The 14,741-nt window shown below is 42.8% G+C and overlaps 1 protein-coding gene across 1 annotated transcript in view; it reads left to right on the top strand.

Moving 5' to 3' along the window:
- spon1a (spondin 1a) overlaps nucleotides 1-14,741 on the top strand; it is a 101,887-nt gene that overhangs the window by 47,325 nt on the left and 39,821 nt on the right. Inside the window, exons 6-8 of the mRNA XM_053866006.1 lie at nucleotides 10,281-10,354; nucleotides 10,753-10,875; nucleotides 13,991-14,139. Coding sequence (XP_053721981.1) covers nucleotides 10,281-10,354; nucleotides 10,753-10,875; nucleotides 13,991-14,139 — 346 coding nt within the window. The remainder of the gene's footprint in view (nucleotides 1-10,280; nucleotides 10,355-10,752; nucleotides 10,876-13,990; nucleotides 14,140-14,741) is intronic.

Below are 14,741 nucleotides of genomic sequence, written 5' to 3'. Positions count from 1 at the left end.
GAGGCTTCGATTAGTGTAGCGAGTCATCTGGCAGGTAACTTTGTGAAGCGTGCAACAAGGCGTGGGCCGATGATGTAGCTGTTGACATGACACGTGGCCTCGCTACTAGCAGTACCACCTGACCAGTTCAGGAACAATCGATTTTCCAGATTTAAGCGAAACGCTGTGGAAGTCAATTTACTGCAGGAATCTTTCTAGTGAGCCTAGTGCTATCTCTTAAATCACTTTTGCGTTGAAATATTGGTTAAATAAAAGGTCTTGGTTACGTTTATAACAGTATTATTAGTTATTGTTATTTGTATTTTATTCCATTATTAGAGAATTATATTATTTGAAAAGAGACGTGTGGATGCTGCACAAATTCAAAATATGTTATTTTTTACAAAAAAAAAGAAAAAAAAAAGAAAAAAATGTCTCTTGCTGCACCAAATGATGTTCAATGACAGAACCGCAAATACTCAACTTAGGCGGTTGAATTGCAACCCCCACCCTTGTGTTAATCACAGTCCACTGCAGAATCTCATTTGGCCCGTCAGAGTATCTGCTCATTACCTTCATTAATGATGCAGTTGATCGACACCAATCAATGGTTCTCCTGTTTCCCTCCTGGGCTTTCAGGACCAGTCCAGGAGAGATATTTGCTGCACAACATTGACAACGATGGTAGTCAATATTATCTCTCACACAAAGACACGACCAGATCATGAAAACATAATGTCCTTTGTCCAAAGCATCATGTAATCGTAAATCCACTTTCATCTTTATTGTTCAAAGGGATGGGAAGAGTTTTCCCTCTTCCATGTCTCTGGGCTTTCCATTTCCATTGCGATATTTCTCATGAATCTTAAGAACTTTCCCGCTCTCGGTTTATCTATCTCTCTATCTTCTCTATATTTTCTCTGGGGTCTGGTCACTGGAGTCTTTGCGAGACTGCAGCAAACCCTTTTAGCTCGTGGACGGCTGAAAGTGTGACATTGTGGAGAGACTCGAAAGATGCTTGGAAGTACAGAGATGTGACTGAAACACCACGGTTATGGTGTGGGGGAGGGAAGGTGGAGGCACTAACAGTTCAAAGGGATGTCTCTGAAAATCATGATTACAGGCTGCTGGTGGGTATTTGTGCCTGCTCCTCCCCAATCTCACAGGCGGCAATAATGATAAGGTTTTCCACCTGCCTACCTGCTGAAACACTTTCAATAAATTGATTGAAGCGGTATTACACCTTTTGAAACCTTTCCAGCCGGAGAGAAAATGGGACTGTCGATTACAAGGTGGCTCTTCAGGAAGGCACGCGCGAGGCAACATTTGCAACAACATCATGATTAATATTGCAACACCACCTGGCAGTTGCACAGTAGAGAGATCACAATGGGTTTTTATTTCAATTTGTATCTGAGCTGTTCATGTCAGTGAAAGGAAAGTGGCTCCACGAATAACGGTGAGTCAAGGAGACTCTGAACTGGTCTGTCCCAAAATAATTCGAACTCAAATGCTGCCTCTAGTACAAATGAATATTTTAAAAAAAGATCAAACTAGTCGGGATGGCAGTGCCATAAAAAACACTAACAAGACAGCTCTGGATGATGTGGACTAGCAAAGTACAAACACCCTTACAGGCCTGTGTAGCGTCATCTGGACAATGTTGTCAGGTCGGCAACAGTTCAGAAAGCATTTTTTACGATAAAATGAAACCTTTATAACCTCAAAAAGATGAACCTTGTGACTGAATCTGGGCGTTGAAAATATGTCTGGGCTGCTGTTTTGTTGATGATGTCACGCTATGCAAGGGTCATGGTAAATAGCGTGTAGCACTTTTTTATCCAGTAACCAAAGTCCATCAGAGTTGAGTTCTCCAATCACCGTTGTATCTGTCATTGGTTTGGGTTTGGCTGACTGTTTTGATGTCTTGGACGTGTGTGTGGGGGAGCTAGTTGAGGTGTTGGGTTTGGCGCCCCCTGTTGAGTCATTTGGGGTCGCCTAAGTGGAGAAGAGGTGATGTATGTGTCACGTGATGGGTAGCTTCGGTCACTTTGGAACTGGAAACGTTGGTGCTGAAAGAGAGACCTTGAGTCTGTCCTGAACTTCTCCTGAGTTTTGGTTTTGATGGCCACATGGTATGTCGCTGTTTTCTTGTACTTTATTTTATATTCTATAATAGGAATGTTCGAGACTGGGCTTTGATGTATGGCTGTGTATATGTCCGTGCTCATTGGCTTGAAAAAATAAAGGCGTCTGTGGAACACAGGTCGATACGTCAAGTCAATCTGAACCGGAACAAAACTTTGGGAGCAGTTAAAACCATCAAGAAGGAAGAACAACAAAACATGAGTTTTGGCACTGTTGGGTTGAATAAGTCTGACCATTGAGGCCACCGCTGCTTACACTTGACTTTGTTATAGGATGCCATAGTCAGATATCTAAAGTAATCTGGCGAGTGGCCAAATGGCCAAAGTTAAACCACTTGATAACAGGCTTTAGAATCCACGTGCAGTACGAGTTAGCCTGGACTGCAACTGCAGCTTACTTAACTTTTAATTGTCAGTTGAAGCAAGGCTTCATTTGAAGCCACCCAAACATCTGTGATTCTCCTTGAATCTCTGCAGCAGATGAACCGGCAAGCTGTGAAATATCAGGTCAAGCTACTGAAGTGTCAAGTGTAGAGTCCATGTTCCTGCAGATTTAGTTCAAGGCGTCCTTAATAATGACTTTTACTGTCCCAAGAAACTCAAACTCCGAGTTCCCAGGAGGCAGTCATTATCATAACTTTACCTTTGAAATATTCATAATTATGATTGTGTAACTTGCGCTGGGCTGCCAACCTGTCACGGGTGTCCCTGGCTTTTGACCTCATGGGGCTGGTACCTGAAAGCTCCCTCCCCCGCGAGTGGGTGAAGCCAGAGACAGAAATGTCTGAACAGTTCTTAGGTTTTTAGGTAAGAAAGGTTGTAATATACAGTCAAGGTTGACACATGTGCATGCTGCTGTTGATGGATCCTACAAATGGATCCTTGGTAGTGCTTGATTTTCTCCGGAGATTTTTTTTTCAAAACCTTCTGAATACTTGAAGTTATTCACCTTCATAAAGTCTAACTGCAAGGTTTAGTCTGCTTCCTGAAACCTGCTCTCTTGGTACAGGAATATCTTGAAATGAAGCAGACTGGAGATCACAGACTGAACCAGATCACAAGTCCACAAAATATATAGCAGCGGTGTAGGGAAGTTTTTACCTTGAAAAAAAAAAAAAAAATTAATTAACTGCCCACTTGGAGTAAAATATATATTTTTTGTTTTGTTTTCTTTAAGGAGAGGATAAAAACCTTAACTGGCCATTGAAAAGGCTGGGCACTGTCTGTGGCACCAAGATTTGTACCATGAAAATGGCCATTCAGTAGATGACCACTCAATCAGCAGGGTGTTCTGGGTAGCTCGAATTAGACGTAAAACTGCTGCAAATTCATCTGTGATTTGGAAAACCTTCCCATGTATAATATTTACATTATGACTATAAAGAATTGCCATTTTTATTTGCTCCAAAAAAGTGACGCCTGAGTTGTAGATGTGGCATTATGGGGCATTTTCACAGAACAGACTGATGGTGAAGTTATTTGTTTTCATTCCAGCATCTCAGGAGAGGCACACCGTGTCCACCGGAGAAATATTACTGTCAGATCGAATCTGGGCAAAATTTTCAGCTTAAAAACTCACTCAAACTTACTTTGGTCCAGAGAAGCGATTTGCTTCTGTTTAAGAGACGGGCTGTAGCCGTCCGTCAGGCGGAAAGATGGAGTTAGTGGGTTTAGTTCTCTCAAGATGGTGGATGATGACATGAGTCAGACCAGCTTTCTCTTTCAACATTTCAATGACTCAGACGTTTGTCACCGTTTAACAACCCAGCCTTTGATGGTGTCTGAGAACTTTGTCTTCTTTTCCACCATTTTGATTCTTGATCATCCTCCCCAGTCACACATCTTCCTCATGTCTTTCTTACAGCATCCATGAGCCAAATTCTTTGATAAGGAGAACAGTCATTTTACCTGAAAACGGCATCTATGACGCTCCCTGTTCGTCAGTGTCTGCCTTATACTGTTACTTGAAATGCTTCCTCCTGTCCTGTGTCTCTCCGACATCCTATAAGGCATCCATCTACTCTTGCTGTTCCACCCTGTCTGCACTCTCTTCTTCATCCACCCACCCATTTCAGTCAAACCATACGTCATTAGCTTTAAAAAAAACTTGACTTGAATTAGGTAGTTAAAGAGCACTGGAGAATGGAGAACTCTGTCTTCCACTTTAGCCCTGTCCACCCTTTTCTTTTGAGCTTACTGTACCATACCATGTCTTAGTGTTTAAGCACCTTCTTTGGCAGCACACTGAACACCACTCCCATTGAAACTGAACAGATGAGTAATTACATTACAAATACCTTTTTTCTAGATGAGTTTAAAACTGTCTTTGTGGGGGATTCTCACTCAGTCGCACATGGGGAAGCAGCAACACATCCAACTGTTAAATCCTTGATATCTCCCTTATCATTATCCTGTCGTTACCGAACGCCTTCCTCCTGTCTGCTCACATTCTAATCCGATGACTAAAGATTTTTTTTTCAACCAAGTTGATTTTGCTTTTCAGTTTAGCTTGTAGTCACAAGGTGCGCTGATTCCCATCATTTATTTCATCACGATATCGGGGTGGGTGTTTTCATGGCAGCCATTTTCATTCTGCCTACCTGCAGGCTGACAGGTCGATAATTAAAGATCGAGTGATACAATGTATTTGTCGTAATAACATGTCTTGCTTGTTGAATTTATTACCCCTATATTAAACTTGCTGCAAAAAAACCCCAAAACATTTGATTGATTTCTGAGAAAAAACATAATTTTCTTGATATTAAATTTACTTCTAACTTAATGAATTGAAGCAAAATGCAGCACCACACTCCTTCTGCCTCCATTTGATCCCAGTTGAAGTGGCTTCATAAAATGACTCATTGCAAAAAGAAGCCAAGCATTTCTCCCTGTCTAACTATTGAAGATGTTCTGAAAGACACTTCAAAGGAGTACACAAAGTAGCCCTAACTGATAGAATCAGTCTGGAACTGCACATTTACACTGATAGTGATCTGAGCTGTTCCACAGAACCTGAGTGAATCACATAATAATTTCATCTCTCTGTTGCAGTGACCACTGAAGATGCTGCAATCATTTATCAATCCAGTCCAAGACCAGGAAGCAATTTATTTGCCATGTTCCGTTTCGCGTATGATATGTCGAGCGGGCGCGATAGAGAGTGCATCTGAGATAAGGTGAATGACACGACAGTGGTCAGCTGTCAGGACCTGCCCATCGACTTCAAAACTCTGATAAGAAAAATCTTTGAAGCGACAGCGCGGAGAAACATGTTTCCATCTATTTGATTTAAATATAGTTCTGTCTCAAGAGGAGACTGAGCTGAATCACCATGGATATTGTAATGTGCATCTGGTGAGCAACACATTTCAAGACATAAAGTAAAAAGACAGAACCTAATCTCTCCTTTCCTCCTCCTGCTGTCGTCTCACACACACACAAATGGGTGCACTTTAGGGGTGATTGGGATCGGTGGCGAGGTGGATCCGCTGAAGTGAGATAGAATATAAATTGGATGTTAAATAAGCATTACTCTGCCGATTGTCTGGTCAGCTCTGGAAAGTGGCCAAGCGGCGATACAGGCTGTACTTTGGTCCAGTGCGATATGTGGAATTGGGATGGGATTGAATTAAAGCGTGACCAATTAGAAACGTGCAGGTGGCGTCCCACACCTTGAGGCATTTTATCTTTGCTAAGAGGACTCTTTAGCCATTAATCAACAGTCTGGTCCCTCGTGGAAAAAAATCTTATCTGTGAAGACAGCTAGCTATAAAGGAGTATTAGAGTTGAGAGTTTATTTTAATGGTATGTATGTGTGTGTGTGCCTGTGCAAGTGAGCAGTGATACCATATATACAACAGATGTTATCCTCCACCATTAGATTACTCATTGTTGATAAACCCAAGGACTCACTGGATAGTTTGGCCACAGCTGTTATCCCTGGAAACGATACCAGAAGCTAGGCATGGTTGACTCAGAGCCGTCGAACACAGTAGGTGAGGTAGGCGGTTACCAAGGCTTCCCAGCTAAACCCCAGAACCGACTGACATTGGTTCATTTTAGGATCAACGTGAACACAAACATGAATGATGTAGCACAATTTGAAACCAAAGGCGTAATATATTGATGTTGGGAAAGTGGAGTTTTGTGTCCGATAGTCAGAATCGGAATCAGAATCAAATGTACTGCCATGGTCAGTGGGGATCACACCAACTAGGAAAGTGCTTCGGAATAAAGTGCTGTCAACAAAATAAAATAAAATAACATGTTTTACTTCCATATAGCATTCCAGGTGGGGGTATTGATCGCGTGTCATGGAACCTGAGTAGCAGCACTCGGGCATAGCAGGAAGAAGCATCACGGATGGGGAGATGTACGGAAGCTCTCTTCACTGAATCATACTGGATGTCACTTGCTATTTTAAGTCACTGTGACTGAAACGCACAGTGTTTGGCAGGCCTTACATAGCAATTGACAAGTTGCTACACATGGAATGCGTCAACATGCAACGCTGGACGCTGCCTTTGTCGTCACTATAGGTTTCAAAAGGCAACTTTCCCAGCATCAAAATATGACACCATGGGAGTGAGGATGGCTTGATGATGACACAGCAAATGACACGCTGCTGTTGTTAATCCCCCTCATGAACAGGGCCCTCTGCAACACTATTCTGTCTCTCAACCTTGAAGATGTAACCTAACAATGGTGGGAGGTTACTGTGCATGTACGCTTAGCAAAATTTTGATCTACAAATCAACTTTGGAGTGTTTTTTTGGGAAGAATCAGAGTTGTCCCGACGCAAAAAAGAGAGAATATATAAACTCCACTCTGAAATGACCTTGGTGCATCCAGAGCCTGACGTGAACCTGGACCTCATCGCTGAGAGGCGGCTGCGGAACTAAGCACTACATCACAGTATATGGTTATCCCGTGGCAAAGACAGATCACTGAATATATACATGTTTTTTCCACAGCTGAACACATCTTCCCACGACAGACTTTTATGGCTTAGAGCCAGAATTGGCTCAGCAACTTCCTGCAATCATCTTTAGCTGACTTCCTTAAGTATAATTGAATGTGACGTTGAGCTCATATAAATTCTCGGTGCGCAGAGTGTAATTCTTTCCTGTCGTCTTAACGGGACACACACAAGGACACGAGGCTCGCCTCTGGATATTGAGGCTAACAGTTGTAAATATCTAAATGAGATATTTCCGGATGTCCAACACTGCTGGGGAAAAGTCTTGCGTCTGGCCTGAGTTCCTGTCGAGGACAACCTCTCTTAGTCCACTCTGATTTGGACACAAACTTTAGCTCGAGGCTGGAAGAGTAGAGATTAAATTTTCGCCTTGATCTCAAGATTAGAACCAGTGCTGCCGGGGGTGAGAGCATTTTAAGTCCAGGGTGGAGGAGATGTGTGGCTCAAACCCCTGCTCATCCCCGCCAGCATTCCCAGTGAGATCTGTAAAAATATTTATCAAATCTAACTTTAATTCCAAGGCAATTCCAGCTGAACTGGAAAAGTAGCTAGTAGCTTTTGATGAATACATAAAGCAAACAAACAACTGAAGGCCAGCTTGTACGCGACATGTTGGATACAGGTGAAAAAACAAACTTCACAGGAGAATGTTTTCTGAAACAAATTCTCCTGGCTTGGCCAAAATGTTCTGTGTCGCACAGCGTGGCACCTGACTTTCATGTTATACCTAAACGTCGACTCCCATCCCACCGTGTTTTCAGTTCAAGTTTTTCACAGATTTCTATCGGGACAGTTTTAATGTCCTGCAACTCCCTCACCACCTCCGTGATTGTGTCACAGCTGCCGCACCCCAAACTGGCCACATAGAACATCCTGGGACAATAGAAATGTTTTTAAATAAACGTTTGTGAATGACGTGTTATGTACATTTATCTTTCAAACAACATAATAAATGTACCTTCATCCCCCTCTGCTGCGTTCACCACTCCACTCCAGGGTGATTCCTTGTAGCGACAGTGGGGTATATGGTGTTTCCATATCCTTGTGTCGGCATGTGGTCGGGCTATGGTCGGGGCTGTGTCAGATATGCCACCTTTGGGGTTGGTTGCGCTATAGATAATGAAACAGGTGTTGGAAATGTGTGCGCACTCTGCTGTAAATCTGAAAGTTTCGGTCTGTACGCTAACTGTGGCGCGCTTTCTGACCTGCAGCATTTTAAAGGAACACAAAATCCTTTCCGAGGCACCAGTTACTGTCCTAATAGTGGCAGCGCCGGCAGTGAAATGGTGTAAAGAATATATAGGGGAATGATTAAATATAGTCTACTTTAATTCAATTACATTAAATTAGATGAGAGCGCATTTGCTTCCCACGAAGGCGAAATGTGGTTGTCATGCTAACACTGCGTTAGTGAGTTAAGATAAGTGGGCTAAGGTCTGCCACAGCTTCGTTCACTCTGAATAGCATCCAAGCCAGCTAGTCTTTGTCTTGAACTGCTGTGATTGTTTCCATCCATCTCCATGGAAACTGCAACCCTGAAAAAGACTGTCTCGCACAAGAAGTTAGTGGGTTTGAGGCTTGAATGCGTTTGCTTCTCAAGTCTTCTGAAAAGATTTGTTTTAGGCTCATTTACATGTCAAGACCCCTCTTTGACGTCCGGTGTCGGATAGCTCAATCTGGAGAATGAAGGTCAGTCTGAGTTGAGGGGAATGACAACAGATAAGGCCGTAATGAGAATTTTAATGTGTCTTATTTGTAGAAGGACTCTCAAGAGTCTCCACACCAATTCTCTGGTGGAGGGAAGCAATAGAAAATCATCAACATACAAACGGAAACAGGGCATATGTTAAGAGGTGTGTCAGTTGGAGTCATTTGAAGAGGTGAGATCACACTTGATAACTGTTGTAACTGATAGATAACTGAAGACGGGGGGCATGGTCCTGGGTGATGGGGTATCAAGTGCTGGATAATAATTGTCAGGATGGAATGGGAATGTGTTCCTTGTCATTTTATGTGGCGTGGATTAGGGTTTTGACAGAGGATTTGGTAAGCAGTATAAGACGTTTTTATTTTTATTTTTGAGACTGAAACAGAGTAGTGCAGGTGATATGTTGAATGCTGTTTCAAAGGACAGTGGTGGTGGCCGTTTGAGGTGTAAGCGAAGGTGACGTCGGCGATGATGAGGGGACATTCACTCACATGGGATGGGCGAGGGATTTGGGGGCAATTAAAATTACGTCCGATCTGTCAGTGTTGAGTATGAGAAAATTGGTTCGCATTTGGAGAGGAGTCTGTGTGGCGAACATAATGGACCTGTCCAAGTCAGACAAGGATGAAGGATGCATCTGTCCCAGGGCGAACAAGTGTTGCATGAAGAGGAGGGCACCATGGAGAAAGCAGTGGTTCAGGTGCAGTGGAGATTTGTGTTAAAGTAGAGGGCAGTGCAGCTAGATGTTTGGAGGGTGGAATGCTGCAATAAGGTCCACAAGGCTAACGTTGTCGTCCAGAGTCTGATGAGGTGGGCCTCTAGTTGCCGACTGTGCGATTTAATACATTTGACAGAAAATAAACATGGCAGTTTGAGGGATGAAGGCCTGAGGGAGAAGTTGATGAGGTCAGCAGAGAGTGTGGAGATGGTTGGTAGACAGTTTCTCAGGAATAGATGCCGCGCATGTTGGTGCGTAGCTCAGCAGGATGCTCGGAAGAATTGAGACAGGAGGTGCGAGATGAGTGGGGGGTGACGGGAGTGGGGATGGGGAACGTGAAAAGTGGACAAGCTGCTGCAGATAATGAAAATATACGAGTGGACAATGAAAGAAACACGTTGCTCTTGTCAGCCGTGAAAGAGTTTCGTAAATTGGACCGAGGAGAGGAGGAAGTGGTGAGAGCATTGGTGGGGATTGTCAGTGGGGGCTTGAGGATGAAGTGTGTGGTGGCGGAAACAGGTCATTCAGTCCATTCAAAAGAATGCATACTTCCATTATAACGGAGGGCATTGTTCTATGCCCCGCGTTGCACTGCAACAGCTACAGTTCTGGTGAGGATAAAAGTAAAGGTTTATTTCACTGACTGGTGAGTTTTCATGTTTTTATCTGTCACTCTTTTCAATTGTTTCAATGACGTCTTTTATTTTATTTTTACATTTTCAAATCTATCAACGTGTCCTCTCTCTGCAGGGCAAGCATTGTTCAAAAGAGGATCATCTATTTCCAGGATGAAGGCTCTCTCACTAAGAGAATGTGCGAGAAAGGTACCTTTTTTTTTTTTTTTTTTTTAATGAACTGAGCTTTCACAACTGTCTGTCTGTCTGTGGCTCCCCATTTCACTTTCCATTCATGGTTTCCGAGCTGGAAACTTATTCCGCTCTGTCGCGCTCTGGCATGTGAATTGGAATAAATATGTCTGAACCTCCTGGCTGTGTGACATTGAATGCCACACTGAGCTACAGATCAAAAGAACACGTTGCACATCCTTTCCTTTTCGCCGACACTGCATTCTCTCCTCGCTCATGTCCCGCACTCACACCTTTACCACCTATCTGCAGTAATGACGGGCTCCAACCGCTTACATTCACCAGTAATCACCTTGTGTCGATCTGATGGGTTTCCTCTCCTGCTGTTTCATAGACATCTTCAATCTCCTCCACAGAATCCCTCTACGGGGACACAACCGATAAACCTCTGCTTGACTGCTGCTCCTGTGGCACGGCAAAGTACAGAGTCACCTTCTACGGGAACTGGTCAGAGAAGATTCATCCCAAAGACTACCCTCGTAAGCACAACCGATTCCGCTCCACTTTCAAGTCACCTCGGCTTCTTCTCACTTAATCTTGTTGTTGGATGCTGCACCCAGAACCACTACGATTTGTTGCTTTATCAGGGTTTCAGTATCAGCTTCTGAGATGAATGTGATAATATACTTGTGGTGAAACGTGTGTGAATCTTTGACCACAACTACCAGGGCGTGAATTGACTTGGATTACTGTGGCTCCTTTCTTTAAATCCGGCTCATGCTGCTCAGATCAATACAGAGATGAAAGCGACCTTCAGATCTCCCATTGCTAATTCCCTGACTTTTCAATGGACAGTTGGGACTGGAACCAGTCGACACACATGCAGACACCAAATATTCAATTACAGTTAACTACAAGTGTACTTATCCAAAACATCTCACTAAAAGACAGAGAATATTCTATGTTTATATATGCTTATATTATATTAAATCTGACATACTAGCTCATTTTTTTAATGGCCACCGTGCTTGAATTGCTCCGTTTTTTCGGCATGTCCAATTTATCACCTGGTCTTGAACAAATATGGCAACCAAACTTATCAACACTTAACTACAGGATTCCGTCAAATTTCTTCTTGTGAAATAAGTAGTCTCCTGCAACTTTGTATCCGCTGTAGTTTATCCAATGTCATGTACTGTGTTCCAGTTGTCCTTGGAACTGGGAAATTCCCAGCTCCACACCTCAGGGTGACGTCCAATTTCCCACTCCGAATGTGGGGGAATTCTCACCACCCCGAGTTCGCAATCCAAGATGGCTGCTGTCCTTTGTGAGGAGACCTCCTGTAGACCCCCTTCCGCATATTCAACTTCATTTTTTTTCTTTAGCGACATCATTTAATAATATATATAATTTTAAATGTTCATGCTGTAAATGCGAACTACAGTGCGGACCGTGTAAACAATGGTTATCGCCAGCCTGGTGGATGCCTGTGTTGGTAAATTATTTTCTTGGATAGTGAAAGTTTCTCGAGGCGGAGCTAATTCCGCCGACGACTGATGACGTCTGATGCGCTCAACCTTTTAATTCACTGTCGAAAAATGGCAGAGCCCATCTGTTGCAACTCGCTGTTGATGTCTGGGATAAAATACATTCGCAAAAATGTAAATAATCAGGAGTTTGTTCATGGCACATTGTTCTTCCGGTGATGTTGCTATTCAGCGACAATGTCACTTGGCAAAACTAGTAACAGCAAGATTTATAGTGAACGCGTAAACAAACAGTAAAACATATTTACATCAAAGTGCAGGCTAACACGTTCTCTATGTTTATGTTTCTGAATCGTGATGTCGCTGGAAAAGCAACGCACTCACAATAAACTTATGAATGTTTTATTTCCATTCTTTTGTGTATGTATCAGCTGTGAGATACAACAGATAGGTTTTTTAGTTTTTTGTCTGCAAATTAAAAAGGTATCAGGTATCAGACGACATCAATCGTAGAAAAACTTTCAGTAGCCGACAAATGTATTTACAGACACCTGCAACACTGTTTATGGAATGTCTTCCTTTGGTAACTGCAACATGCTGAACTCGACTGTGATGTCATGCCCAGCTCTGACTTCCCATTTTCGAGGTAGCTGGAACACAGCAATGGTCTAAGCTAAGAAGGACTACAAAAATGGCTGATGCATGTACGCACTACTCTGTTCTGGATTCAGTCGTCCTACTCTTAGTCAAAAACATACTTGCTCGTCTCTTTGGGAAATATATTGCTCCATGAGGTCCGTTGGTTGATTGGTGGATGGATATATCAAGTGTGAGGCGTCAATAATCTCACGATTCTTATAGTGGGTTCCATGAATGTCCTCAGTCCTGAAAATGTAGTTGAATGAAATGGGTGGATCTTAACATATTGTGTAGACTTAAAAAAAAGGAATGGATGATTGTTCTGGATAACTGTGAAGCATAATAGGGCCCCTGTAATGACACCAATGTTTTAGAGCTGGTTATTACAGTCTTGTCATCTGGGTGTCTTTGCCACTGATGCTTTCTGCGCCATGTTGGGTAGCTAGCAGACACAGGTCGGTGTGTTGTATACTAAATATTCTTCGTTAAACAGACTCATATCTACATACAGTAAAGCAGTGCTTCTCAATTATTTTCTTGTCCCCCCCCAGAAAAAGTCAACGTTTCGCGCCCCCCTACTCTCCGCTGCCTCTGTAAATAGTATCACTTGTCTATAACAAAAAAATACCCCTCTATAACATTGTATCCTTGTTAACACAAAGAAAAGAAAAAAAGAAAGTAATATAGATCAACTTACGATAAATAATGACTGTATTAACATTGTTTTTGTCTGTAACAGAAAAGGCTTAAAGTGCATCAATTTGCCTGAAATTTAAAAAATAAAAAAAATCATGAGTGGATGTGCAATTACACTTTATTCTAGTAAGGTATGCTCTCCAAGGTCACGTGCGCACCCCCCCACTGGGGGCTGCCCCGCTATTTGAGAAGGACTGACATAAAGTAACCTTAATGTAGAAGATCCACTTTTGAAGGTGACCAAAGCTTTACCCTTTTTTCGTGGAGTATTGGAAACACTTTGGCCAACCTTGATGTTTTCACACTCTCTGGGTTGATGGCCCATCTGTACCAGATTCAGAAAAATCACTTTTCATTGAGTGGAAGGAAAAAAAAAAACTGTAGGTACTGACGGCCTTGCAGTCGTGCAATAATTAATTTTATATATTAAAGTGAATCTGTGTGAGATTCTCAGTGGACCACACTCGACAGACCCAAACTGGCAATTTTCATGTTGATATTGCCAAGGTGTTCCCTGAGGTTCTGGGCGGGTTTGAATCCAAAGTTAATTTCCGAAGCTTGAAAGGAAGTGCCTCCAGTGACCGCAATTACAAGAGGGCCGCTTTTTCATTCTTGGAAAACCACATCATCTCATCAGGAGATCTGAAGTTACTGACCTTTCTGGAGAAAGATCTGAATCCCTCCCTCACCAATGCACATGTACAGTATGAGTTGTGTCGGCTTGTTATCGCAATGGCAAATTTTTTTTTAGGTTAATTACATTGTTGCAACTCTAAGAATAAATGTTGCTTTTTTATCTTTTGATATTGAGATAAGTGTTGTGAATCTATAGGTCGTGCAAACCACTGGTCGGCCATCATCGGAGCATCCCACTCCAAGGAGTACGTGCTGTGGGAATACGGCGGTCTGGCCAGTGAAGGGGTCAAGCAGGTGGCAGAACTGGGATCTCCTGTCAAGATGGAGGAGGAGATCAGACAGAAGGTAATGTTTGTGAGTGCTCAGACATGACAGAAGCCCGAACACTGGCAGAACAGAGATTATCCGGCGCACGGCGTTTCCTTCTCCTCCTCTGCTGTGCTCTGTGAGGCATGTAATGTGAGCAATATGAACAGTCTTTCTCAACACTCTGGTAATTTTAGTCCCTCCATGTGGTGCGATGGTTGCAGGTGAGGGTCTGCAGCACGATGCTGCTCATCAGTGCACTTTTATTAGGGAAACTTGGGTTGTGTGAATATGTTTCCTCCTCTGACAAATCTGTCCAAAAGTAACAATGACTGCTTCTTATATTAGAAAAAATGGCCTGTAGCCAGGGTTAGATTTCCCATGTATTAAAGAGGGCACGTATCCAGGGGCACAAAGTTGGAGGGTACCTTCAAAAATCTTCTATAATATCTTTCCAATGGACAATGAAGCGCAAAAAGACAAACTCTAAAATTGACCGTGAACTTTGAGCCTGTGCTTCATTTAATATTCGGATGACCCTGAACGCACCAGTGGGCATGTTCATTGGGCTGGAAGTGAAGGATGGAATAAGATGGGGATGACAGTTTATTGGGTTTTTGGTGGTGTTTTATGACCTGTCC

The sequence above is a fragment of the Synchiropus splendidus genome, chromosome 5, assembly GCF_027744825.2.
Source record: "Synchiropus splendidus isolate RoL2022-P1 chromosome 5, RoL_Sspl_1.0, whole genome shotgun sequence".
Taxonomy (NCBI): Eukaryota; Metazoa; Chordata; class Actinopteri; order Syngnathiformes; family Callionymidae; genus Synchiropus; species Synchiropus splendidus.
The sequence above is the reverse complement of the archived record's forward strand: the minus strand, read 5'-3'. Positions and strand labels throughout refer to the sequence as shown.